A 26,683-nucleotide genomic window follows, 5' to 3' on the forward strand; every position below is an offset into this window, starting at 1 on the left:
TGTACCGTCGCGCGATACGGTCTGATCCTAGACTGTATCTAGGCTGAGTTAGCTAGAGTCGCAAAATCGGGTGCAAAAGCAGTAGCTTCAAAGTTGAGATCAGAGGGTGGTGCATGTGTTCAAAGCTCATTTGAGATCGCAAGAACTATTTCAAGGGTATCATCAATGAAAGGGAGGGGATGGGTGGGAGTGTGTCAACGTACCTTGAGCGCGGATGTGAGTTAAGGAAAGAAAGTTGAACCGGACGCGCAGGAAAATTGAACTTGAGGGTCCCGAAATCTTGGCGGGTCTGTGCTTAGTCATCCACTTTTCCGAACACCATGAAATCATCCGCAAGTACAGCGCGTCCAGCACAACACAGATACAAGCACAATGAACGCGGACAGAAGACGAAATAATGCGCCGAGCGGTGGGACTAGTGCGCCAGTCTTTGTGCGAACGATTAGAGACCCGCAGTATCTGGAGAAGCTGAGGCCGACGAGATCAAGAGGCGCGAATGAGCTTCGCAGGATCTGTAAGTGTCCGAACAGCTTCATGTGTTTTTGTACACGCGTGTGAAGACTTCAATCGGGGTGGCTTGAGCCTTCCATAGCTACTTGCGAGCTTCATGTCTGGTGAAGCAAACTTCATACATGGTCCGCCGCTAATCATTACAATAGTCCTTCAAACGTCCATCATACCATCTGCGTCGGGCTCTGCCTACCTCGAAATACCTTCTTCTTCCCCTGCGACCAAGTCGACTCTTATTCCGCCAACTTCATCGCTCAAGATCACTGCTTCTATACAAGGCCCCAAGCCTCTTCCCCGCAGCGCACCGTTCAGTCCATCGCTCCTTCTCACGACCACTGTCAAATTTGCGCCGTTCGCAACACGTCAAAGGCGAGGCTATATACGCGATTCGGCAGAGCGCGACCTGGGTGTTCACCTGGAGACTGCACTACGAGGTGTGATTATTGGAGAGAGGTGGCCCAAGAGCGGAGTTGAAGTGGTGGTGACGATTCTGGAAGGTGATGAGGACGGCTGGTGGGGAGATTCCGTGAGTGAAGGAAGCGCAACTGGAAGCGGATGGGGTCTCCTGAATGTGTTGGCAGGGTGCATAACGGTCGCCAGTGCGGCCATAACAGACGCCGGCATAGACTGCGTGGATGTAGTGTGTGGAGGTGTCGCTGCGATCACACGGAACCCCGAGTCAACACAACAGCAAGACTTGGCTAGGATACTCGATCCTTGTCCAGCAGAGCACAGGGAAGTTGTTGCTGCATGTGTGGTTGGCTACCTGGCTTCAAGAGACGAGATCACAGAGATATGGATGAAGGGAGACGTCGGCTCAGATCCTGATGCTTTGATCGAGGGAGCCACGCACGCAGCTGTGGGCAGTCTCGCGGTGGTCAAAGAGGTCTTGCTCGAGGCGCTTCAAGCTAAGTTTCAGGGCCAGATTGAGGGAAGCGAAAGTGGTCTGAAGAGGAAGGCACAAGATGTGGATATGACGGGATGAGCCGCAGTATGAGAGAGATGGCTACAAAGCTTTCAGCGTCGCAGTTGCGATCGTACAAGTCAGACAAACGTCAAGCCACTTGCGACTCAACTGCCGACACGTTACCATCTTCAGCTGAGCCTGGCCATTGCTGGTCGGGTAGGCTCCGGAACGTATACGGAATGTGAACTCGTCCACATGGCGTTCTCAAGATGCATAGCTTCGGCATTCAAAACCACCTGGGCAGGACAAGCTCATGCATGTGGATCTTGGGACTACTGTAAACTCTGCGGCTAAGAAGACCCACATGTATCCACCTGGAAGTAGACGTTGAGCCTCAAGTGCAGAGGCTATCTTTGCCAACGATATGTATAGAACTATGCTGTCCGCATACTTCCATGAATGTGTCTGCATTGTTAGTGAGGCTATCGATGCGAAGCTGCACCGACATCGAACAAAGGCGGTTCAGCTAACGACTGATCTGATGGCATTCGAAGCTGTACCTAGGAGTGCCCTCAAGAATCAGGCGCGCTATATCTCTCTGTCCCGCATGTGCAGTAAACATTGCCAAGATGCATATCGGAGTTGTGATTGCGATGATTGGTGCGCAAAAACAGAAAGTGGCTGGGGTGCAGCAACCCCTGCTGTCTGTTTGGAGAATGGCGTCATGATCCTACTCGAAAATCCAACACGGCTCGCGAATTGGACATATTCCTGATAATTTTGGGGGAGAACCTTGGAACAAGATGAGACAAGCTCATCGGTAGAGCCAGTATACGTTCACGGCCCACTCGGAGCACGCTAGACTAGGCATCTTCAGAGCTTTCTGCGCGGGCCGCATTGGCAATGGCAGCGGCGTGGGTCTTGAGGTCATCCCGTTTCTGCTATCGTGAAAGTAATCCCTGCCGAGATGGGATGAAGCAGTAAGCACAGCTTCCCAAATCATCACGTCCATCTGCCACTGCCTGCTTCGGTTGACAAAGAAGCAGAAATGTCTTTGGGTTCTGTCGTTTCGTTTCCCTCTCCCTCTTAACCCACTTTTGTCAGGTTCCTATCTTTTCCAGCGGACTAGCTGTATGCATGTCGTTCGTTTTTCACGCTCGAATCACAGTACAGTAGCCGGCAAGCGATTCCGTCTTAGCTGCTCCTCCGCGGCCAAGATCCACTGCAACTAGTCTTGGTGCATAACATTGCGATACCAACACGAGCGGATAACGGAGAGATTATAAGGCTTGACGGTAGTCGCTGTAATTGCCCAAAGGTTTCCAGATCTCTCATTCTACTGTCGTTGTTGTGTAACAGTCGTTCGCTGAAATGCCTTCTGTACGTTCCTTGTCTCTTGAGCATAAAACCCATGTTCCCTGCACCTGGAGCAACGCTAATCGTCTTCCCAGTTCACTCGTGCAGTCGCGTTGCTCCCCGCGCTCTTCTCAACCGTCGCGTATGCCGTTCACCCAGTCGAAGTCCGCGGCCAGGACTTTGTCGACACCGTCACGAACAAGCGATTGATGATCGTTGGTGTTGACTACCAGCCCGGAGGTCAAGGAGCATACCAGCCCTCAAACAGCGAGGATGCCCTCACAGATGCCGATGTTTGCCTGCGAGATGCAACGCTTATGCAGAAACTGGGTGTGAACACAATCCGTGTCTACAATCTCGACCCTTCGCTCGACCACTCCAAGTGTGCCTCCATCTTCAATGCCGCCGGTATCTACATGATTCTTGATGTCAACTCGCCCTTACCAGGAGAGAGCATCAACCGCGAGGCGCCATGGACTTCCTACAACAGCGATTACCTTACTCGTGCGCTTGGTATCATCGAGAACTTCAAGGGCTTCCCTAATACCCTGGGCTTTTTCTCCGCAAACGAGGTTATGAACGACCTGTCCACTGCTGAGTTCAACCCACAATACATCCGGGTACGTTCAGTCAATCTTGCCTCACCCAGTGATTCAAACTAACAAAACGTTCAGGCTGTCCAGCGTGACATGAAGAATTACATCAAGAACCATGCCGACCGCACCATCCCAGTTGGCTACTCTGCTGCAGATGTCCGTGAGATCTTGCAAGATACCTGGGCCTACATGCAGTGTGTACATGAAGAGGATGCATCATCCTCCGACTTCTTTGGTCTCAACTCCTACAGCTGGTGCAACGGCGACAACTACCAGACTTCCGGCTACGATGGCTTGGCCACCATGTTCGCCGACTCTGCCATTCCTGTCTTCTACAGTGAATATGGCTGCAACCGTGTTACTCCCCGGGACTTCGATGAGGTCCAGGCGCTCTACGGTGACCAGATGAGAGCACTCTCTGGTGGTCTCGTCTACGAGTACTCCCAGGAGGAGGCCAACTACGGTTTAGTCGAGATTGATCAAGACGGCTCTGTCAAGCTCCTCAAGGACTACGACAATCTCCAAAACCAGTTCAACCAGCTCGATATCAGCTCCCTTGAGTCGACCAACCCTCAATCTACCGAGATCCAAGCACCTGAATGCGACGCTAGCCTTATATCCGCGCAAGAATTTGGCAAAAACTTTACGATTCCGGCTGTTTGCCCTGGATGCCAGGACCTTATCGACAACGGTATCGAGAACCCGCAGAACGGTGCTCTGGTGGACATTGGTGACAGAAACGTCAAGCAGAAGGTCTACGGTAGCAATGGCCAGCAAATCCAGGACTTGTCGCTCAACGTTGTATCGAATGATGGGTCTAACACACCCAGCGGCGAGAACACAAGCCCGAGCGGCACTCCAAGCTCCAGCAGTGGCAACCCCAGCCAGACTGGGGACGCTGCGCAGCCTTCGGAGACGCAAGGCGCAGCCTCGCACGTTGGGTCCAGCTGCACCGCAGCTCTGATCGCCATGTTCGTATATGCACTCTTCTTGTAATCTCCACGCATGCGTATCATAAAGTTAGATGCGCCTCGCCTTGCCGCACTTCACTGTAGATACTATTAGATGCAGTTGTGACGAAGTTGGAGTGAAAGTTGGAGTGAAAGTTGGAGTGAAAGTTGGAGTATCGTATAACTACACACATTGCTCTGGAAGCTATCGTTTGTACATATTACGAAGTATGAGTTGAATGACTGGAGGAACTAATGGCGTTGTTATTCTTGTACATAGTTAGGATGAATATACCCTTGATACAATCTTGTAGCCACAAGACTCCGTTCTCTTGGGTTGTGCTTGTTAACACGTAATCTGATGTCATTCGCTGTGTTTTGTATCGATCGCTAGAAATGTAAAAGGCAGTGTATACCTTTAGTGTAAGTTTTCACTGCAGTCGGTTTAGGCGTCTATATTGCCGCTGGTAACGAACAACGGCTACTAATTGTTAGTGGACTGCAGTTCTGTGGTCCTGACGCGAGTCCCTTGAATGGCTGTCGTAGCAAGACAGACTCAAAATTGTGATTGTTGGCTAATTCAAGGTTTTTAGATATCATTGACTCCCTTTTCTTTTAGAAGCTGGGTGCTGTGGAACTTCCGTATGCAAGAGACCATAATGTGCATGCTCTGCAGCCGTCTAGGCGAGGAACCGAATACTCCAGCCCGACAGTCTAGATGCTCAGACCCGTAGCTTCCTTCATCCGCTCCTCCTTCGCCTTGAGCACCGCTTCATCCTGCTCACCTACGCCCTCTCCCTCGTACACGCAGTCGCAGCCGTACTTTTTCCGGAACTCATAAGGCGAGAGCCCATCTAGCTTCTCCAGTGCTGCATGACTAGCTCTGACACGCGCATACCTTCCGCTCTGACCCAGGGTGTGAAAGACCACCTTCCCATGGATCATGATCATAGCAGCGATGGCCTTGCCTTTACCAGGGATTAATGTGTCCGTCTCCATAGCGGCCATGCGCCACTCGCTGCAGCCGAAGGCAATAGAGAGGAGGCGACTCAAACGTGTGGTTGGATGGTTGGAAGCGAAGTTCTCGTAGGAGCTGAGTGTCATGTCCTCAAAGAAGGGCTTGAGATGCATGTCGAAAAAGTCCTGTACGACGCTGAAGTCAAACTCCGCATCAACGAAGATGGCTGCAGTATATGCTTCGATCACATCGGCCAGGCATTTGGGCGGTTCGCTTATGGTGACCCAATAGTCGACAGCACCACTCGCTTCCTCCTCTGCTACTTCGGCTTCCAAAACGTAGTCGCGGATCTGGGCGCTCAGAATAGCAGTATTCTGCTTGATGTGGACATGCCAACCTAGCTTGACACACACGGCGCCTAGGAATTTGTTGGATACCATGGGCGTCTTGTGCTCGGTGAGCCACTGGGGGTCCTTGTCCGGATACTTGTAGTAGAGATGCATGATGAAAGCCATGTCCAGAAGCGAATCGCCTGTAGAGACAGGAATCGTAGTTAGTGTATGCTAACATGCAGTTCTTCATGGAGACTTACCTAGGAACTCGAGGCGCTGATAGTTCGGTATGTTCTCATACATGTATGGGTACGAAGGGTGAGCGAATGCTGATCGGAGAAGCCGAGGATATTTGAAGTGATGCGGGTGCTTCAGTCCAACCTTGCGAGCGGTATCAAGCATCGCCGCGGTGGCGTCTGCGACTTGGTACTTAGGCTTCTGGTATGCGTCATAGTAGTCCGACCACTTCGACATTATATGGTCTTGACTGTTGGCGAAGAGCTTGACAGCTTTGACGGCTTCATCCCAGTCATTGGGATTCCATGGTCCACCCTTATAATGTTGCTGGAAAGCAGCACCGATAAAGGCCTCGCAAACGTCCGCTACACTCTTATCACCAAGGTTATGCGTGAGTTTAAGCCAGTCGTCCTCGGACTTATTCAAGCCCTTACCCTTGAGAAGCTTGAGCCCCTCAGGGTACCATGTGCGCCTATACCAGTTAGTCTGCGAAGAGCTCATTAAGAACAATGCCGTGCGTACCGTGAGAAAGTATCCGTACGGATATAGCTGTAGAGCTGAATATCGCGCTCAGTTCCGTCTGCAGAGACCACTTTCTTTTTGCCCACCGCAGTCTCCATCAGATTTTTGTTGCATAGCATTTCCATGCGACGGACGTGAAACTCGAACTCGTTCTCATCTGGCTGCTGGACGAATACCGAAAGAGACGTAGCCATCTTGAGGAAGCAATCCCCTAGAAACTCAAGACTAGGGTATATTAGCAGATAGTTTTACGTTTGAATCAAATACTGACCGTTCATAATTCGGACCCATTCCGCTCTTGAAGTTGATTTTCTCATCGCCATGCTCTTCAGAGTTGTCAGAGTCTTTAGTCAAAGCTTCCAAGGCAAGCGCCGGACTGATATTGAGATCCAGAACTTTGCAGGCGTCCAAAGCAATGAGGTAACTCTCGAAGCGATGGATGATGGCCGGTAGGACGTAGCACATGACTACGAAGGGCGTTTCGAGCTAGTTTATTAGTAATTTGTTGTATACTTGATGAATATTTGGATGCTTACGTTGGAGATGTGCAGGGGCTCGGGACAGATGTATGTCTTGGGGTCATCGAGCTCACCCTTCTCTTTATCATCGACGCATGCAAGGTGATTCCGACGGAATGGGATCTTTTCGACCTCAAGAACCGGCTGCGATTGATTCCACCTACTGATATCCCTGCTCTTTGCCCACTTACTGTCACTGTAGTCAAGGATGCTGTCCATAAACTTGTGTCCACTGCGAGGTAGACTCTTTGGGACTGGATCTTGTGGTTTGAGCTGTGTGGCAAGGTGGTTTGAGTAGTAGCGTCGACCTCCGTTCATAGGGTCCACAAAGTACCGACCAAGTAAGTCCTCAGGCTTAGTATCGGTTGTCCATCTCCACGTAGGCTCGTCGTAGACTTTGCGAATCTGATCCATGTCCAAAATCTGATCGAGGGCGGTAATGAATGGCAGAGAGGACATCTGGGCAGAGAGTACCGGCACAATCCAATAAGATATCCTTTGGACATCATTCTCATACTTCTTGTTGTAAATATCCTCGTATATACGCAAAGTGAAACCTGTGAGGACCTCTATTGTCTTCGCTGACACAGGTAGCGAAGTTCGAGAAGACTGGGACACGACATAAGAGGGCCTGCCATCATTAAGGTAAATAGGGAAGTTCGGCATTTGCGGGAAAGGATTGCGAGTGAGCAGTCCCATGGGTTGATGAGGTCGATCCAAACCAGTGTCGAGGTCGATGATGGTGAGATATAGGTACGCAGGGATGCCTCCTCGTCCCACCTTCCAGAACTCTGGCTTGATCAACATGGAGTACATGCCCTTCTTTTTCTCGCTGAGTGCTAGTAGTGCATTCCTTCCAGCTGGCAAACTTTTGTAGGTCGTGGGGAGTAGGTTATCGTCCAGATAGCCTTTATTGTATAGCTTGAGACACGCCTTGAAAGCGGCTGAACATTTCGCAATTGCTTTCTTGCCCTGAATGTCACCAGTGACCGAGATCACAGGCGAATGCTCCGGTAACATTACCTCACAAACGAAACCCCTTCGCTGCGGATCAGAGACATCGTAGTTAACCTCAGGGCTGATGACATAGGTAGGCTGAAGCATAGTTTGTCTGTCGGGTCCGGGTAGTGTAGCTACAAAGTGGTTGAGGATAGACAAGCTCGAGCGATAAGTGAGCTTTGCACCAGGCTTTGTGACAAAGCTCGGGTACATCTTGTCTTCGAATGATAACAAGTCAACATCATTTCCGCCGATTTGACGATCCTGGGGAAGAGCATTGCAAAATTTCCGCATGATGTTTTCGTCGCTTTTGACATCAAAAACCCAACCTTTATGATCCTCGTTGCCGTCCTCGACCATATGAAGGTATCTGGAATTTCGATGCCGTGCTCGACCCCGAGACTGCACGTATGCTATCATAGTGCGATAGAGGTCAAACCGTACGACGAGGTTGCATTGTGGGATATCCAGACCCTCCTCTGCTACAGACGTAGCAAACAGGCAGTTGAGTTCACCGCGACGGAATTTGGCGACTGTTAGGATCTGGTTTCGTAGAGAGATGTTGTGCTCGCCCACACGATTGTTGACGCCAACAAGAACGCTGCAACGGAGGTTTGGTCCACCAATCTGGGAGAAGATGAGCTGAAGCAGCCGAGCGGTGTGTCGCTGAGTAACGAAGATGATGCAACGAGCTTGATCATCGCGCTCGTAGTATAGATTGAGCCATTGACGAAGTTTCAGAACTTTGGAACTCAGGTCTTGATCACTGATGGCGCACAAACCGAAGTCGAGCTGCTGCACGAATGCGGCTGCCTCCTGCAAGCGTTTAGATTTAGCGTCCCATTCCTGCGTGGCGTCATCATGCTTAGCCTTGTTATGCTTGAAGTGCTCACGATCTTCGAGCTTGCGACTCTGCTCATCAGTGAAAGCAAAAGACCAATACATGTCGGAAGCCCAACGCCCTAGCTCGGAACCATGGTGCTTAGATGCTACGAACAATTTCTTGAACGCCGACATATCCCCAAACTTGGCTCTGATCTTTTGGTGGAGAGGTGTCTCATATTCGTCCTGTAGTCGTGCATATACTGCTATCTCCTCGATAGGCCTGCTGATACTGTTCGACGCGAGAACGCTCTCGGACGTAGTGACGATCTTAGAATGAAGTAGGTTCTCCAGGCCGTTTGCAACATCTCTGATATGATCGACCGATAGTCCTCTTGTATCGATCGGAGAAGCTGTCATGCCAAAGATCCGAGGCCGATTGGAGAGCTCCAATTCGTGTACGTAGTAATCCTTCATCAGACGGGCATAAGGATGATTGCTCTTCGCATGGTGGGCTTCGTCGAAGATGAGGATATTGACCTGAGCCATGGTGATGAAGGAGTGCATCATACATTGCACGAGGACCTCAGCGGTACATACTATCACCATGTTACTGTGAAAGTGACTCTCCCAGGTGGATTTTGACCATAGTGATGTACCCATGGCGCCACATATTCCCTCCACGGTCTGGTCAAGACCACAGCGCAAGACGTTTGCTTGTTGAAAAACGAGGTTGACCGAGTCTACCAAGAAGAACGCGATCTTGGGGATGCCGCCTGCGGCCCGGTGTTCAAGTTCGCCATCTAGAATATGTTGTAGAAGAAGAGTTGCGATGTGAGTCTTGCCGGAACCAGTGTCTAGAACCGCTATCACATTCTCGCTCTTGGCTCTTTGGAATAGTTCAATTTGATAGTCGCGTGGATTCGTGATGCGGGATGTGCCCTCTTGTTTTGCCAGAATATCGCGGATTGAAAGCTGCTCTTCGTTGGCGGTCTTTGCCGCAGCATCGTCAACTTCTTTCTGTGTCAAGTGCGAGCTGATGTTAGCAGCAAAGGCCCTCAAGACCTCGTTCTGCGCTCTGCGCCTCTCCGAGGTTGTTTTCGGGCCGTGGGCGCGCGCAATGTCAGCGTCAACATCTGAGTCTTCATCCTTATCTTGTTGTTTCGCCTCTGTGAATGAGTTTCCATCATCCTCGGAATCAGAAGATGCTGATGTCTCCTCGAATGAGAAGTAGTCTTCCTGTTCCTCCTCGATCGTTACCCACGATGTGCTTGAGGCGACACCTTTCATGCTATCGATTGCCAGAGAATTAATTCAAATTTGTCACAAGTTAGAGAAGGTGAGAGAGGGACTACTCTGATAACGTAGTCAAGGGCTAAGGGCAAGAGCGCGCTGCTAGTATTTGCGCAGCTTGTTGCGCGTCTCGCGAGCGGAGAGAGTAAACCACGCATGTACCCGACGCCGGGTGCTCAGACGCACTCGCTCGTCCTGACCCAATCAAACGGCCATAACCGTTTGAATGTGCTGGGGATACTTCGCGGCATCAAGAACGTTTGTCGCCGTGAAGTTACCGCTTCCAGAGGTGCATGCTGTACTGGCAGCGATAGCGGGGTACGCGATTTGAGAAGGGTCGATGCTGACTCATCAACACCATCTCACGCTCTCACGTGTATTCTCACTGCCATTTCCTCAACATTATCACAACCTCCAGTCTGAACCTCTGCACAATGTCGAACGAACCGCAAAGTCTCCGGGGTCTGTTCTCGAAAGCTGAGAGGGCGCGCGAAGAGCTCTCTTCTTCTTACGAAGCGAACAGTCCCACCTACCAGGAAAACCTTAGCGCGACCATCGCCACCTACGAAGAATGTCTAAAGATATCGGAGCAGGTGTCGCTGTTCAGCCCAAATGAGACTCTAGAGGATATATCGTCGTCTGATCTACAGTATGTGTTTTGACACCGGCCCACGATCCCGTGCACATGGGCCCTCGCTTACCCTTTTAGATACATGGCGATAAATTATCAGCTGGCAGAACTCGTACAGAAGATCTTCAACACTGACATATCAATCCGAAAGCAAAACCTACTTCGAGCGCGGGGGCACTATGAGCGATTTCTCAAGCTCTTAGATTCCTATGATGTGCTTGGCAAAGCAGACGCGAAGCTCTTCGAAGCCTACGCGGAAGATAAGAACAACTTTTCTACCGCTAACACAAGGGATGCCGCGGCGAAACGGGACGCGAAGATTTCCCGTTTCAGGGAGGAGAAGGAACTGAAGCGAAAGCTCGAGGTACGTGTTCACACTAACGTTGCTTTTATGGGTAGAATCTGGAGCTAAGACACGCAACAACAGTATCTGCGACAAAATCCCAAGCTTGCCGAGCAGGATGAACAAGTGGTACGAGAGCTACATCTCACCAATTTGGCGTTCATGGTGCATCAGACATTCGCTTCATTGGAGTCGATGGCCCAGGAACTGCACATCATCTCGCTAGCTCCGCCCGCGCCCCCACAGGGACAGGGACAGCAAGCGCCAGACGGCCGACAGGACGGTCGAGATAAAGATGGCTATTCTGAGCGCCTCGATGGTCAGTATGCTGGCCTAAGGTACTCTGGGCCCATCTTGAGCGGCGACGGCAAACCTATGCGGCCTTTTACACTATTGGACAGCCGCCAAACCCTGAAGAAGAACGTCTTTCGCCCAGACCACAGCCTACCGACCATGACTATCGACGAATATTTAGAGGAGGAGAAACGCCGAGGTGGCATGATCGAGGGTGGAGGCCCTCAGTCTGAGATCCAACCTGAGCCGAATGAGGACGATCTTGTCGCCGCGGACGAGGAGACGATGAAGCAGCGAGCATGGGATGAGTATGTAGAGGCGAACCCCAAAGGCTCAGGCAATACTTTGAACAGGGGTTGAGCGTGGTTTGAGCAACAGATCAGATACCCAGTAGAACGAACGCACGATTACAGTACAAAGTCACAACCTTTCAGCTGCCAGCTCTGGCCACTTCGCTGGCACTAACTCGTACAGTGCTTTATTCAGTACCCCGTATCCCTTGACATCCAAATGCAGCCCATCCGTAAACCATCCCGTTGGGAACGATTTCGCGCCAAGCAGGCCGCATCCTGGCGGCACATGCTCATCATATTGCCATCCTTCTTCTTCAATGACTGCATCCACAATGTCTTGCCAGAAGTTAAGGCCAACAACCCTCCCTGTCTCTTCATACTCTTTCGAAATTTGCATGATGCCATCTGCATACCTCTTCTTGCTCATGTAAGTCTTGTACCTTGGCCCTTCCTTTCTTGATTGATTGATTTCCTCAATCTCCTTTGCAGACGTACCTTCCCCAGTCTCAACCACAGCTCCGTTGATGGGCGGAGGGGTGATTAGAACGATCTTTGTGTTTTCCATAGCATGCTCAGTGAGAATGGTATCGAGAAAGCCGCGGATGTTTGCTGAAAATAGAGGCCAAGGCACGTACTCCGTCTCTCCAATCATGCAGGCGTCATTTGCACCGATGAAGATTGTGAAGAGGAGGGTTGGTGCTGCGGCGGGAGATGTTGCGCGGTGGATTATTCGGGAAAAGTCCTCTTTCAAACGAGTTGATGTGTAGCTGCGTGATCGTTATTGACGTTGTTCATCGATGCGAGCTTAGATGTGTACCCTGCTTTGCCTATTGTGCTAGTTAGTGTACCATCTAAAGTTTGCCCTCGATCTGCTACAAGCACCGGCAGAAGTGTGCCGTAATACCTTCATTCACTACCCTCGTCTTCCCCGCGTACTTCTTCTCCAAAAACCACCCAAATCCTTGTGTCTTCTCTCCAAAACTCCACTCCGTCATCGAAGCGCCGAACAAGACGATCTCGGGCAACACCTCAGACGTAGCCATGTTGGCGGCGCGCCTTGTCGGTCGTCACGGTGGCGATAAACAATGTATCGAGGGTCGGAATACAGTTTACTTGGGACGACCGTGATAAAAAGTGCTTAGACCTACCTTCATTGACAATCCGAACCTTGCGTTGATACTGTTGCCTAAGAAACAGCCCGAAGCCTTGCGTTTCCTCGCTAAAGCTCCATTCGGTGAGCGAATCACCAAAGAGAATAAATTCTGGCATCTCAGTAGAGAAAGGTGGCATTTTATCCACTATGCCTCTGAATATCCTGAAAGTCCCTCTGAAGACTACAGTATGCTGTCGCAAGGCTCTCTAAACATCTCAAGTACTGAAGAAAACTGGTGCGTAAACTAGTGCGGCGTAATCAGCACGCTAATGCTTGAAGCACGTGTAGCTACCACGCCTGGCTGAGCATTGCGATACACCTGTTAGCATGATTCCTTTCATCCCCTGTTTGTACATGGAAGCATGTGAAGAAGTATATCAGAGAATCTCAAGCTGTGATCTCGCGACTTCAGAGAGGATTTATGGATCTTCGCCACTGACGAAGCGGTCACAATGACATCACATCTCCGTCTTGCAACAACCGAGCTTCTAACGCTCGTCATGATTTATATTGATATGTGACTTGTTGGAGAGTTCTCCTCTGTAGAACCCCACTCGACACAATTTCAACAACCCTTCAACAAGTCTGAATCGCAGAACGTCACCATACATACAACATGTCGTCAATCAGCCTCCGCCTCCGCGCCCTCCAACGCCCACTCACATCTCAACTGCGCGCCTTTACTACCACACCCAGTCACGCAAAGTTGATGGACACACCAAATCCTGCTTCCAACCTTCCGGATCCTTCTGAAAACTCGTCAGCCGCACCAAACGCGAAGATGCGTTCGGACACGCAGAACACGGATCAGCAGTCTAGTGCGTCAAAAGAAGAGCATAAGAGCGGAGACGACCATCCGGCAAAACAGCCAGACTACCAGGCGCAGCCGAGTCGGACGACGGGTATTGGAGGCGAAACAAAAGTTGAGGGAGGGAAAGAGGGACTGGGTGAGAGGGGTGATAAGCAGTAGATTGACATGGTAGCGAAAGGGGAAGATGAGAACTATCTATGATAAGAAAGAAAAGAAGAGGATTGATATTGAGTAAATAGCACGAGTGGAATGAACGCACTGAACACTTCTTTCGACACAGCCAGTCGATACGATTAGTACTAATCGCCGACCATGTGACATTAATCGGAGAGCGGACTTTGGGGGTCACTCAAGAGGTTCGCCTGACGATATTCATACTCGCCGACATACTCTCAAGTCGCTTCATATAGTACCCTTGATAAGCCAGGTACGTATTCTACGACCAACATATAGATGCTGGCGCTACGACATCATCGTCTGATATCCGATAATCAGATTTATTGGACCCTATTATAACAGCGGACCGTAGTGGATGACGATGGCAACGTGGGAGATTCCGAGGATCACACTGTTTAGCACCAACATCTGATTGGCTTGACTTGCATGCTCCATCCACATCACGGCCCGCCGCGTAATAGACCATGTAACAACGCGTTTACTAGAACATGACCCTAACTAGATGATTTGGTGATCTCGACTCTTGCGAAACCGAAAAAGCCTTACCAATGTACACGGTTCCCAATGCGTCTCTGCAGCTGGTGGCCGGAACAGCATGTGGCGTTGCGGAAATGCGCGGAACGGTCCTTGAAATTGTTTCGCAATTATTGCAGTCGACGGCCTCAACTCGTCCACCCTCTCAACTTCGAGGCAGAATTTGGGTTGCTTGCAAAGATCTATGGCCGCGATATTCAGGCGTTAAAGAAGGGGGAAATATCCTGCGCGAACATCAAGAAGATGGCTGTTGTTCGGATAAAGTGGAAAAGGCAGCGGGGCCACAATGCTACCATCTGCGTAGACATCCCTGTCAGCAGACCTAGTTTTCATTTCGTACCCGCCACTGTTTACAACGGCGAGGCTGCCACGGGCTGTGTAGTCGGCTGCCTTACGCAAACGCATGTTTCGAGGAAGCCTAAGCAATACGGCATCGAAGGTATAAAATAGATCGAGGCTGCCACCCATCAACCACATCGCTGGTTTGGTAATTGTACAACACTCGAGTATCACCAAGATGCGCTTTGTTTCTACCATCGCTGCTGGCCTTATGGCTGGCGCTGCTGCTGGTCGGGCTACACCACGTTCTGTTGTCGACAGACCAATGTAAGTAACCCGATGCTAGATATCTACTTGTACTGATCTTCCCGTACAGAGTGGCCCATTACATGGTCGGCGGTCTACAAAAGGGCGATGTTCGCCAGGATATCCTTGATGCGAAGAGCATTGGCTTAGATGGCTTCGCACTCAACTTTGGTAAACGACCCTTGTACGATTCCACCCGTACGCCTTGTTAACAAATTCTCTAGACCAGTTCGAATGGTGGTCCACCGATACCGTGACCTACATGTTCGACAACGCCGATGAAATCGGCGACTTCAACCTCTTCTTCTCCTTTGACCATGGCCATGGCGTCTTGAAGAGTCCCATGGACTACGCCGATTACTTCCAAAGTTACCACAATCGTACTTGCTACCTCAAGATGCGAGACCCGTCCGACAATATCGAGAAGCCTCTACTGTCGACTTTCGGTGGTGAGGACTTTACGGATGACGACTGGAACGAGTTCAAGGGTGTGGTGGGCGACGTGCTAGTTGTCCCCGGTTTCTACCAGATTTACAACCCCAGCACCAACTTCTTCGACAGCCATGCCGCTCTGGATGGCGTGTTTAACTGGAACTCATGGCCTGAGACGAAAGACGGGAAAGTCGCTGTATCTGCAGCAACAGACCGTACGTTCCAGACTGCTGCCAACAAGGCGGACAAGCTCTTCATGATGGGTATATCACCGGTACAATACAAGCACCTCGACAACGACAACAACTGGTATCGTCGTGGCGAAGAAAACCTTGAGAACAGGTTCGGCCAAATTCTCGATCTCCAACCGGACATGGTGCAGCTTCAAACCTGGAACGATGGTGGTGAGGGCCACTACATGGGCCGTCTTCACTCGGATCCGTTGGACGACCGAACAAAACTTCTCACAAAAGACTATGACCATACGGGCTACTGGCAGATTCTCCAGCCTTTCATCTCTGCGTGGAAGAACGGCGATCGTACAACGGCGAACATGCATCCTACCAATGGCAAAGCTGTCCAGGGCACTTTCTGGCATCATACACTTACGGTCGGAGGCACCTGCTACGACGACGACGACGTAATCAAATCCCCAGACATCGAAACCGCCGCCGAGGACGCTGTATCTGGCGTCGTGCTCGTTCCCGAAGGCAAGACGAACCTTGTCGCTGTTGTCAATGTCGGTACAAAGGAGCTGAACAAGACAAATCTCAGACCGGGTTTCAATAAGTTCAAGTTCACCGGGCTAGAGAAGCTGATTCCAGGAAAAGTGCAGTTGGAGGTTTGGGATGGAAGCACCATGGTAGGAGGCGGATATGGAAGCATCGAGGTTACGGACTCCAAGCCACTTTGTAACTACCAGTTTGAGGTTGTAGGTGTGCCTTCTTAGACTCTTCCTTTGAAGGAAACGGGTGTATTCTAAGCGTAGTGCAAATTGAGATGTGAAAAAAAAACGACGTTTAAATGTTCTAAGCACTGAGTTGTAGGCGAGGTGTTTCTGGATCATTTCTGCAGAGTCTTTCCTGCAGCTCACGTTGAAACAATCTAGCTCGTATAATGCTCCGTGCTGCATGGCGCCTGCATGCGCGCCTAGCCGGTTAAGCGACGGTGTACATGACGGTGTTCGGTGCGTGTTTGACACATGTCCAGCTATATCCTATTGTTGTTCGTATACCATGAATGGAACGCCCTGAGAGCAATGCAGGGCTCTTGTATCAAGCGAAATAGTCTCGTCATGTGTGCTCGCAGTGCTAGCTGCATGTCTTGACAATTCAATAAAACAACTGTAAATCTCGTACACAAGGCGACTGACTACCTTGTAAACTTATAGGTGGTCTTAATGTCAGTGCACGAATGCATGACTTGATAGGCCGGCGCAAGGGTTGGGCCAAGGGGTTGGGACAGATTGGCCTATCTGGTTTTGACGGACATCTCCAGGCACGTCGATATGCGTACTGTTGCAGGGCGACGAGACACCTAGGGACGATCACGGTTGCGATCCTTAGTATGCGGTGTTACTGCTAAGCCGATCGGAACAGCAACCGATCCGGTTGATTCGCTGATCTTGATGGAGAAGGTGTGATGGAAATTGTAATGCAATGTCGGAATGGTGCGGATGAGGGAGATGCTTGCGATAAGAAGGAGTTACGGGGCGAAGCTGCACAAGGCGGCATGGGTCCGAGGTTACCGTGTTCTCGGTATCGGTAATTGGCGATAGTATGGATAGAAGCCCTAGGCGACGGCGCATCCCGCGTACCTCGTCGGCCCTTTGGAAGTTTGTTCTAATGTACTTTACGATTGAGAAGGATCGACCTCTGCTGGTCAGTAAAGAAAATACTGCTACCTTTGTGCATGAGGGGACCCATGTATAAAGTTTACTGCAGTTGGATAAGTGAAATATCGGGGTAGGAGTGCATGCAGGGCTGCCGCATCTAGCATAGTCTTTGATCGGAGCCTACCTACGTAAAGTGAAACGCCACGCCGGGACATTTTTCTGATATAGAGGTATGAGCCGAGCGAAAAGATAACGGCATGGCTGACACACGCAATTATAGGGCGAGTTGCCAGACGATTAGAGGTTGGGGTAGAAGCTGTCTGTCCCAAGCACGTCTGATTGGTGGTGCGGCGAGCGGCTGCCGTGGTGACAAGGCTGTTGGAATCCTCTTGGGATGCGCAGGCTAGAGTTTTCCAAGTCGCATATCCGTGAGCCATCAGGACTGGAATAAGTCGCAGATGTTTGATCTTGTCGGAGTAGGCATCACGCGATGCTTGTCATGACAAACGGACTTGTAGTAGCAATCGTCGCGTGCACAGACGCACTGATTGATAGTTACACACAGAATTGATGCGAATGGGCCGAAGGCAGATGGGGGATGTCTTCAGGGGTGGTTGACAGAAGCAAGCATGGTGGCCTCGAGGCCGTTTGTGGTGGCTTGCAGGGCTATGACGCACGGGCGGCGGTGCCCTGTAGCCGCGACTGGGCGCTGCACCTCGGGTTAGCATCATCAACCAGAACAAGCCTTGCATGCTCGAGCGCACTTGGGACGCCGGCAGTGAGACGAGCATTCTTTTTTGGCGCATCTCCGGGGTTGGGTCAATAGCGCTGGGCATCCATGGGGCCATGCTCCCGCAAAAGCACCATTGAGTACATGTTCCAAGGCGTGGCAGTTGAACTATTTGCTGCCGGTTGCTGGTCCCTCATCATTCATCACCCCACGCATTCCCGCTGCCAAAAAGCTTTGGCTCCCCAGACCGGACCTGCATGAGCAGTGACATGCTGACTACCTGCCGGACCCTCGTGCATTCTACCTGAGACGTTGCTTTGCACCCGTAAAATACTCATAGACGTGCGGATCGCCCACATAGCGCAACTGTAGCAGCGGCAAGTGGAGATAGAAGACACCATGTCGGGGTATGCTGCAACACCTGATGCTACTGTAGCGTCTGATTATACCGAATCGCTGACACGCTCAGGTCTATGCGCGAGTCGCTCAAAGCTCTCAACACGACATTTTCTGCCACCACAGTCCCCTACCCTCTACCGGACGAGCTCTATGCGACCATAGAAGCCTTCCTCGAGCGCTATGACGACATAGACGACCACGACTCCCAACGCTTCCACGATGATCTCCACGCGCTATACCTGCGCCATGTCGCACATAGTCCCGAGAAGCGCGGTGCCTTCTTATCAGCCCTGCGACTGCTTCGGCCCGCGATAACAGGCGAGGCGCGTCTGACCGCCTGGTGGAACTCGGCCCTGCGACCTGTAATCGACGGCATAGGCTACAAGAAGAGCGAGATTGAAGATGCGAGGGCCTTTGTACAGAGCATACTGGTATACGACCCAGAAGAGGACAAGGATGGAGAGCACGCGCGGTTGTCAGCCCTCTTCGCCAACAAGATACTCGACGCATACCTAGCGAGGACCAAGCTGCCTTCGGACGCCGTGTCTCCAGAGAACGACTTTGTCGCCCATGAGCTCGAATCAGTGTTGGTTGCCTTTGGGCGCAAGATGCCAAAGGTTGCTTCTGTCACTTTATACCATGGTCTTGACTGACTCTTCCAGGTCCTTCTCCTTACACTCGATGACCTCCTCCTGCAGAAGCAACATCGCATACAGGCCTTGAACTTGCTGAGTGCCTTTGTCCGCCTGCAGCCGCCCCACCTTCACCCTGGTTCTCATCTTCACCTCACAGAACCTGGAAATGTCTGCTCATCGACAACTCGTCCACCGTTATCGAGCTTGCCCTTGTCGTTCTCATCATGTTTCTACCTCACATATGTGGAGCGCTGACATCTGATCACCACCTCGAGAAGATGTTCCTTGTCTACTGTAGGATACTGTGTTGGGATAAGTTGGGGAACAACGACTCGAAAACTGGCGACATGGACATGCAGGACGACGATAGCGAAGAGGACGACGATGACGGAAACGATGATGACGACTCAGAGCAGGCTTGGGAACAGGTGCAGCCAGCCATGGACTACCCCGACTCGCCCCCACCAACCCTCATGCACTACTTCACCTTCCTCTACGGTCTGTTCCCGCTTAACTTCATGAGCTTCGTACGCAAGCCAAGGAAGTACCTCAAGTCGCTCAATTTCCCAGGAGCGCGCGACTTCGACCTGGACCAGGATCTCATCCACAGCCGAACCGAACCCTATCGCCGTGTCCATCTACTGCACCCCAACATGTTCACTACTACGGTCGAAGATGAACTGAGCGAAAACAGGTGGCTGAAAAGCGATCCTGCAGACGTCGTTGTTGAGTGCATGGATCTCTGCGTTGCTGTATCGGCGACATTGGAGGATCCCGGTCCACCACCCAACGCAGCTTTACCTCCTGTTCCAGAAATACCTTCGCACTTCACTCTGGATGATCAGGATGGCACGACTGTACATGGTTCAGATGAAAGCTGGAGGAATACTCAATCGACTCTGAATGTTCCTTCGGGTGATGCTCCAGAAGTTCTCGAGGTTGAGATGCCGCCAAGAAGCAAGTCACTCAAGTCTGCCGTGTCCGTGAAGTCGATGGCTTCTCCCTTGCTGAAAGGTCGCGATATGATGGACTCTCCAACACTGCCGCCTACCACTGATACAAAGAAGCCTGACATGACTAGTCCGTTGGCACAGCGGTTTGTAGCACAACAGCCCAGTCTAGATAGTTTTGCCCAGTCGATATCCGGACAGACCTCATCTACCCACCATGATTTCCAAAATCACACCATGGCGTCTTTGCAGAGGGAGATCATGCTGCTTCGAAACGACCTCAATTTCGAGCGTTATCTCAAGCTACAGCATCTTGCTCATATCGGTCAGCTTCAGCGGAAGCATATCAAGGAAGCGACTGTCGAAGCCGAGACCCAAAATCTCATCAACACCAACAAGACGCTAAAGGCTAAACTCGCCAAAGCAAACGAGCTGTATGCCCAACTCAAAAAGGAGACACTCACGAGTCGAAGTCAATCCAAGAAATGGGAGAGCGAGCTGAACAACAAAGTTCGGTCGTATAAAGAGAGCGAAAAGACGTGGCACAGTGATGAAGGTGGTCTACGATACGAACTTCAAAGGACGCAGTCAGACTATGAGCAACTCAAGAAGATTGTGGAGAGGGCTGAAGCAGAACAACTCAAGGCCCAGCAACGAACAAAGGCATTGGAATACGAGCTTGAGGATTACAGCGACATTCGACGAGAGCTTGAGTCCGCTCAAGATAAGATCATAGCGTTTGAAGATCAAAGGAAAGAGCTGCACACTCTCATCCAGGAGCGGAACGACTTGCGCAACGATCTCGAGATCGCAAACATGCGGCTAAACAGCCGTGAGCAAGATCGCGAACGATCGGTCAAGGCTTATGAACGCCGGATCATGGAGCTAGAGTCACGATTGCAAACGTCTGACAGAAGTATCGGTAAACCAGGACAACTCCCGTCATCCGTTCAGCAGATGCTCGACTCGGCGCTTGCAGCGAGCAATGCTAAGATGCAGCAATTGAAGAAGACTCATTACCGCCTGCTTGAGCAATACACCGAGCTGCAGATGAAGTACCACGAGCTCCAAGGTGAGCGAGAAGCCGAGATGGGACAGCTCTATCCTCGAGACAAGGCCGGTCACATCGATTTTGGCACGTCACGCGTCAGTCGTAACTCCAGCGTTCGGACAGCGAACAACTACAGCTCGAGGTATTTGACGCCTCTCTCAACTACAGAGGCTACCCCAAGCGAAGAGCAAGAATACTACGAGTACCGCTCACCGGAATCAGTCCACGGCCCCGGGTCAGCTGTGTCACCACCTCGCCCTACTAGGCTCGAATCGCTACAACACGGAAAGCCGCAACGATCGCAAACAGCACCATCACCGTACCCTGGATTTGGCGGAAACTATGGGCCGGATTTCTCCGCAGCCTACGACGCCTCTTTACATAGCCAGTTTCAGGCTCCAAAGCCCCAATCCAGCGGACAGAGTAGCTTCTCCGCCGATACCGATGGTAGCTCGAACAAGGATAGAAAGGACAAAGTGGACCCGAAATCAGAGGTTCGGATATACGGTCGAGGTGAGCCATGTGTATTACGTATTGCAAGATCAGAAATTGACTATGAGACAGGTGGCGCTCAGAATATTGGAAAGAAGGTCAAAGAGAAGGAACAGAAGAAGCCGTCGTCTTCCAAAACTGGTGGCTTTCGCGGACTCAAGGGCATAATGTAATGCTATTGGTCCAGGAGTTTGTTTCGAATGGGGAAGTCGCACCGATTGAAGGCTTGCGATGCGCCACCATGCTATCAGATGCAAAATGCGCGACGCGCCTCTATCACACTCGGTTATCTGCATCCTGTATCGGGATTCGCTTCTGCGTCCACCTCGTCATTGTTGTTACTTCTCAACATATTTTTATCCACTTCTGTTTCTTTTCTTCGTCATTTTTCGCATCTGTTCATCACGACTTTGCATGACGCGGAGGTTGTTTCGACGCGTATAGACTGGTTGCATGCTTCAGATACCTGCCTCCACTGGCACCCCCGTCCTGACCTTCTATTCGTTGACTGTATCTTATTACTAAGACTAATAGCGAACACATCGATACCAATTAAACCCATTGCGTCTCTTATGTGTACATTCATGCATCAGTATCATATTGTCCTTCAAAACGCAGGCATGTATCGAAGGCGCTTCGTAGCAAAGCGCCGACACGCCAAGTTGCTGATCTCCCATTGGCGAAGAAAGGCCGAGACATCACAACCACAACCTCCCAGCCAGATCTCCACAACACTCACATGTGCAACGACATTCCGGAGATCGACTCGACGAGATCTACACACAACCTCAAACCTAGGGAGAATCAGACCCGCAATTGCTGCAACCGCCATCACATTCAGTAAAGCTCGAACGAAACCAAGAATTGCTTTTTTCCCTTTCGTCATCCACCTTCCGTACCTCTTGCAGCTAGCGCCATTTTTATCTCGGAAATTAGCTCACCTGCGCATTGTATCCCACACTAAGATGTACGACTAACAAACGGCCGCCTTTGCGCTCTTTCTCCCCACGTTAGGGGTGGGTGAAACGGTGAACAGTGTTCGGTACTGTACTGCTGGCCATGACGTGGGGGGGCCCCTTGTTTGACGTACGATGCTTGATTGATCTCGACTGAACCAGTCAGTGACTTATACGGCGGATACGCTCGTGCAGCTAACAATTATCGAGATATGTGGTCGGTTCAGAAGCAATGCTCAATCGCACGCGATCTTATCGTGCTACCGATCTGACTCGTGTTGTGGTGTGTGATCGGGCGAACAGTACCGACAGTTCAACAATCGCGGAGCCGGGTGCTGCCACACTGCAGCATGAATAGTGGAGAAGGGACGGTATCGTAGGTACGCTAAGTGGTTCCGCGCAAAAGCAATTGTGTTGGGTTTGGGAACGGGTAGCTACCCTAGACTTGGACTTGGGTTGGTGTTTTATGCATGTTTGGGAGATCGACTGCGATGGACAGTTGTTCGTGGAAGAAGGAAACGATCGTGTCGTGAATGAGGTGTAAGTGAAATTGGTCACTTTTGACTTGGCGTGCTTATCGATCTTGGATACATTATCTTTCAGATACACTAACATCTACTAAACAACAACCCATGAACTGCGAGATCAAACCCAAAGACTTGTACGGACGATGGAACCATTATGTTTGCCTCAGTCAGTCACTTGTAGAGACAACGTCTGCTGGCATAGCATCGCCAACAACTCGAACCTTGCCCAGAGACATATTGATCTGATCCACCACCTCCTTGACCTTCAAGTTCTTTATGGCATCCAACTTGGTTCTGGTGCAATCCAGCTCAGCTTTGGTCATGTTTACTGACGTTTCCATTCTTTGAATCTCATTCCTTTGAGCGAGCAACTTGGGTTCTGAAGGCGCGGCTCTCAACGTGTTGACGCTCCCTTCCAGATATTGAACTCGCTGTTCCAGCGTCTCCACCAAGATATTAGCGGCCGGGTCTCCTCTTGTGCGCTCCCTTTCCTCCCATTCACGTATCTGTAGCTCTAGAGGTGACCGTCGCCATTGTGTATCACGAAGCTCCTGGATTGTGGCTCTCTGAACAGACTGTGAAGCCTTCAGCTGTTGCGTTAAGCTTACAACGTCAGTTTTGATATCCAAACATTTCGCTAGTTCGTGGTATTCGATCTTGACGTCCTTGGAGGCCTTTTCGCTCTCTACCAACTGTGCTTTCGACTCGGCGGCCTTCTCTTCTCGATTAAGCAGTTTGCGTTTGCACTCTGTGATTATGATGTCCTGCTTCACTGAACTTGCCTCCAATGTTCTTTTCTCCTCTTCAACCGTGATGTACTTGAGTTTGTAGTGCTCCTTCTTTCTTTCTTGCTCCGTTGACTTCGCCTCGATCGTCGCCTTCTCTTCTTTGGCGGCGATGTACTTGAGTTTGTAGTGCTCCGTCTGCCTTTCCTGCTCAAAAAGCATGGCCTTCCAGTTGGGGCTCCCCTCTTCTTTGACCGCTACCGTCTGGATAGCGTTCGTCTGGGAAGTTTCTTGTTGTTGCGTGCATCTCTTCCAGTATTTATCACGCTGTCCTTCAGCCGGTCCCCGTCTAGACTTCTCTTGAACCAACTTCGCCTTCGTAGCACTCCTTCTTGCTTCTTGGTGTTCAAGCTGGGCTCTGAGATCTCGCACTTCACGTTCCAGGTTGGCGTGAACCTCGGTTTCATAGTTGCTAATGTGTTCCTGTAGCTAGATATTAGTGGCTATCATACCTGAAATGAACCCTGGTCGAAGACGCAGATGAGAAGGAATGACTTACGAGTAGACGCGCACGTTTATCCAAGGCTGAATAGAAATGTCAGCTAAGTATCAAATACATGCAGACGCTGTACTTACGCCTTGAGTGATCACTGGTCGGATCGTCACTGATATCTACAATCTGGCGTTTACGCAGATTGGCCGAGGCCGGGTTCTTGTTGTAGTGTGCAAGCCGGGCGCTTGGCTCGATAGCTGCAATGCAATCGTTAGGATGAAGATGTCCATTCGCCCCTGAAACAGAGGCTTCACCCTCTGAATACTGATCATTTAGAGCATGGCCGGTAACATGGAGAGGTTTCTGGTATCGGACCAAATTTGCGCAAGCCTGTCTGAAGTTGCCAAGTATGTCCGGGTTTACTAGGTCTAATACCTGTTCCAGCCGGCCACTCATCAAGAAGATGAATTTGATTGCGGAATCAACTATCGTACGCTCAAGCTTGCGTTCCGGGTTCATCCCAGGCTTCAGACTATTGTAGTCTAGCGAGCCACTAATGTAGCTAAACGGAGGATCGTAGTAAACTTTCGACGAGTGTATATCCTGGACCAATAGAGTCACCTGGGTTCCCACTCCAGAATAGTAGCATATATTTTCGCCTGTAGCGTACGCCCATACTGGTGGGCCGCCAGACTTCCGCGAATAGTGGCCGACGAGAAGCATATGACATTGATGTGCGCGGTTCTTCTCGTCCAAATGTAGTTTTTCGGAGAATTCATAGAGTGCCATATTGGAGATTGTGGCGAACTTCGTTGCAAGCTTTCCCGTGCCATACTTGGTGAAGTCGCCAAGTACGTACTTCTTTCTCATCGTCATGGTAGCCGGTGAGTCGAGGTGCATGTCGCATGCGCGGATCATTGTAGCGACCTAGTTCAGCAATTAGTCAAGCCTGATTGTATGCGTGCTAGATCAATAGACTCACCAGTGTTTTGTGGCAATAGGTAGTCCCGCAAGAAAGTTGTCGTGGAAGGAGCTAGACAGATGGGAAAGCTGTACTTCGGGTCGAATTCGCCGAAGGCAGGAGCAAACGCACCCTCGTCCACTATCGACTTGGTGAAGGTGAGCAGGGATGATGGGGTTTGGCGAAGCTAGAGAAAGAACTGTCTGAAATTGAGAGCTTCAACGCATGTGCGCGAGGTAACATTAGTGTTACCAATAAGTGAAAGCACATGTGGCGTGAAGTGAGACAAGGCAAGCTCATATGTTCCACGTAGCCATCTAAATAGTCCTGTCGACTGCTACGAGCTCATCAATGCACTGTCCTCTGTGAGTATCAGCAGCTTATAAGGCCTGAGCAGCTAACTTTGTTGTATGTTCTCAAATTCTTCGAGTCTCCAGTTTCCAGTTATGATCTGAGTGGCTGGCTCTGCCGCATCTATTCAAGACCGAGGACAAACAATGTCTGACGAATAGAAGTCGACACCGGACATGTAGATGTGGGCAAAATGGTGACTAGCCTTAGCAACCTTGCGATGTAGCTCCACTTCCATCTCTCCACCGTTGTAGTCTACGTCATTCTCATAGTTCTGGTACATACTAACATCAGCTTTCAGTGACTTCCGTCCTCATCTCCCTCAAAATCTTGGTCCATTTCGCCACCAGATCTCTCGTGACTGCTCTTGTCGTGAACTTCCTGGTGTAGCGCGGCCTGAATAGCTTGCGTCGCCTTGAGCAATGCCTCTTATATATGAGCGCTCCTCTGTGTAGATCGTTCAAGTTTCTTCTCCCATGCGCACTTTTGGCGCTGTGCCCTCAGTGGCTGGGCCTTGTCCTTGGAGATGCGCTCGAACTTTGCGCGGGCTTCCCTCTCTCGTTCTAGTTCGGTGTGAAGCTTGTCCTGGTAGTTTTGGCGATGCTTCTGTAGATCAGTAGTTAGCATGGTAATTTTAGTGAGCAATGACGGATCAAGGAGATATGTATGAGAATAGATAAATTGCGCTGGAAAACTAGAGAGGAAATGGCAGTAAAACTGCGTGTACCAAAGCGTCGGAATATTCACAAAGATTGATCCGATTGGAATTGTCTGAGGGCTCTGTCTTGATACCCGCTACACGTTCTCTACCAGGCCTGTCGAAGTTGTTGCGCCGAAATCTAGCTTAATCTTCTTCATTTTGCTCCTTCTTCTCGGCGTATGCAATGCACGCCTTAGCAAAGTCGGTCAGCATGTCTGTGCTATTTTCATTCCTGACATGATGAAGCTCACAGCCTGCAAGGAAGACGTAGTCAATGACGATCTCGACTAGGACCCTTCCATACGCACGAGCTCTGTCCCTAGTAACGGATTCATGTGCGGCGATGAAACGGAAGTTTGTGCCGCGGTAGTAGATGCGTTGCTTTTATCGACCTTCTACCTGAACAAGTTGGTGTTCATGCGCGTATTGTAGTAGTAATTGACAGACAGTCCTGTCGCACATGCCCAGACTTCCTCCAGGCCGTTGCCCAAGAAATACAGACCAATACGCATTATCCTTCTGCGCTGTTTTACACCTTTGACGTCAACGAATGACTTCTTCTTGAATGCACAGAAACTGGCATGGGAGATGAGATCGGAGCCGAAAGACGCGTTGGCAGGAGCATA

General features: G+C 50.6%; 9 protein-coding genes across 9 annotated transcripts; 6 read left to right on the forward strand and 3 right to left on the reverse strand.

Moving 5' to 3' along the window:
• Window positions 1-372: 372 nt before the first annotated feature.
• On the forward strand, window positions 373-1,495 carry ALTATR162_LOCUS6429 (uncharacterized protein; the record flags this gene model as incomplete). The annotated part of the gene is made up of 2 exons (XM_043314051.1): window positions 373-514; window positions 660-1,495. The coding sequence occupies 2 exons, from the start codon at window positions 373-375 to the stop codon at window positions 1,493-1,495; spliced, it is 978 nt and encodes a 325-aa protein (XP_043169986.1).
• Window positions 1,496-2,788: 1,293 nt separating this feature from the next.
• ALTATR162_LOCUS6430 (uncharacterized protein) lies at window positions 2,789-4,365 on the forward strand (the record flags this gene model as incomplete). Its single annotated transcript, XM_043314052.1, has 3 exons — window positions 2,789-2,797; window positions 2,869-3,393; window positions 3,448-4,365. The coding sequence occupies 3 exons, from the start codon at window positions 2,789-2,791 to the stop codon at window positions 4,363-4,365; spliced, it is 1,452 nt and encodes a 483-aa protein (XP_043169987.1).
• A 668-nt stretch (window positions 4,366-5,033) lies between these two features.
• Window positions 5,034-9,997, reverse strand: ALTATR162_LOCUS6431 (uncharacterized protein; the record flags this gene model as incomplete). The annotated part of the gene is made up of 5 exons (XM_043314053.1): window positions 5,034-5,809; window positions 5,870-6,318; window positions 6,369-6,593; window positions 6,640-6,854; window positions 6,905-9,997. The coding sequence occupies 5 exons, from the start codon at window positions 9,995-9,997 to the stop codon at window positions 5,034-5,036; spliced, it is 4,758 nt and encodes a 1,585-aa protein (XP_043169988.1).
• Window positions 9,998-10,434: 437 nt separating this feature from the next.
• Window positions 10,435-11,628, forward strand: ALTATR162_LOCUS6432 (uncharacterized protein; the record flags this gene model as incomplete). The annotated part of the gene is made up of 3 exons (XM_043314054.1): window positions 10,435-10,649; window positions 10,710-10,995; window positions 11,059-11,628. 3 exons carry the CDS (start codon window positions 10,435-10,437, stop codon window positions 11,626-11,628), a joined length of 1,071 nt encoding a protein of 356 aa, XP_043169989.1.
• A 60-nt stretch (window positions 11,629-11,688) lies between these two features.
• Window positions 11,689-12,604, reverse strand: ALTATR162_LOCUS6433 (uncharacterized protein; the record flags this gene model as incomplete). The annotated part of the gene is made up of 2 exons (XM_043314055.1): window positions 11,689-12,328; window positions 12,498-12,604. 2 exons carry the CDS (start codon window positions 12,602-12,604, stop codon window positions 11,689-11,691), a joined length of 747 nt encoding a protein of 248 aa, XP_043169990.1.
• A 726-nt stretch (window positions 12,605-13,330) lies between these two features.
• Window positions 13,331-13,684, forward strand: ALTATR162_LOCUS6434 (uncharacterized protein; the record flags this gene model as incomplete). The annotated part of the gene is made up of 1 exon (XM_043314056.1): window positions 13,331-13,684. The coding sequence occupies one exon, from the start codon at window positions 13,331-13,333 to the stop codon at window positions 13,682-13,684; it is 354 nt and encodes a 117-aa protein (XP_043169991.1).
• A 1,069-nt stretch (window positions 13,685-14,753) lies between these two features.
• On the forward strand, window positions 14,754-16,202 carry ALTATR162_LOCUS6435 (uncharacterized protein; the record flags this gene model as incomplete). The annotated part of the gene is made up of 3 exons (XM_043314057.1): window positions 14,754-14,842; window positions 14,892-14,992; window positions 15,046-16,202. 3 exons carry the CDS (start codon window positions 14,754-14,756, stop codon window positions 16,200-16,202), a joined length of 1,347 nt encoding a protein of 448 aa, XP_043169992.1.
• A 2,014-nt stretch (window positions 16,203-18,216) lies between these two features.
• On the forward strand, window positions 18,217-21,517 carry ALTATR162_LOCUS6436 (uncharacterized protein; the record flags this gene model as incomplete). The annotated part of the gene is made up of 3 exons (XM_043314058.1): window positions 18,217-18,224; window positions 18,287-18,858; window positions 18,915-21,517. 3 exons carry the CDS (start codon window positions 18,217-18,219, stop codon window positions 21,515-21,517), a joined length of 3,183 nt encoding a protein of 1,060 aa, XP_043169993.1.
• Window positions 21,518-22,304: 787 nt separating this feature from the next.
• Window positions 22,305-25,984, reverse strand: ALTATR162_LOCUS6437 (uncharacterized protein; the record flags this gene model as incomplete). Its single annotated transcript, XM_043314059.1, has 7 exons — window positions 22,305-22,453; window positions 22,501-22,551; window positions 23,003-24,035; window positions 24,112-24,137; window positions 24,189-24,972; window positions 25,503-25,641; window positions 25,842-25,984. 7 exons carry the CDS (start codon window positions 25,982-25,984, stop codon window positions 22,305-22,307), a joined length of 2,325 nt encoding a protein of 774 aa, XP_043169994.1.
• Window positions 25,985-26,683: the final 699 nt, after the last annotated feature.

Source organism: Alternaria atra, assembly GCF_907166805.1.
Source record: "Alternaria atra isolate CS162 genome assembly, contig: 25, whole genome shotgun sequence".
In the NCBI taxonomy this organism is placed as follows: Eukaryota; Fungi; Ascomycota; class Dothideomycetes; order Pleosporales; family Pleosporaceae; genus Alternaria; species Alternaria atra.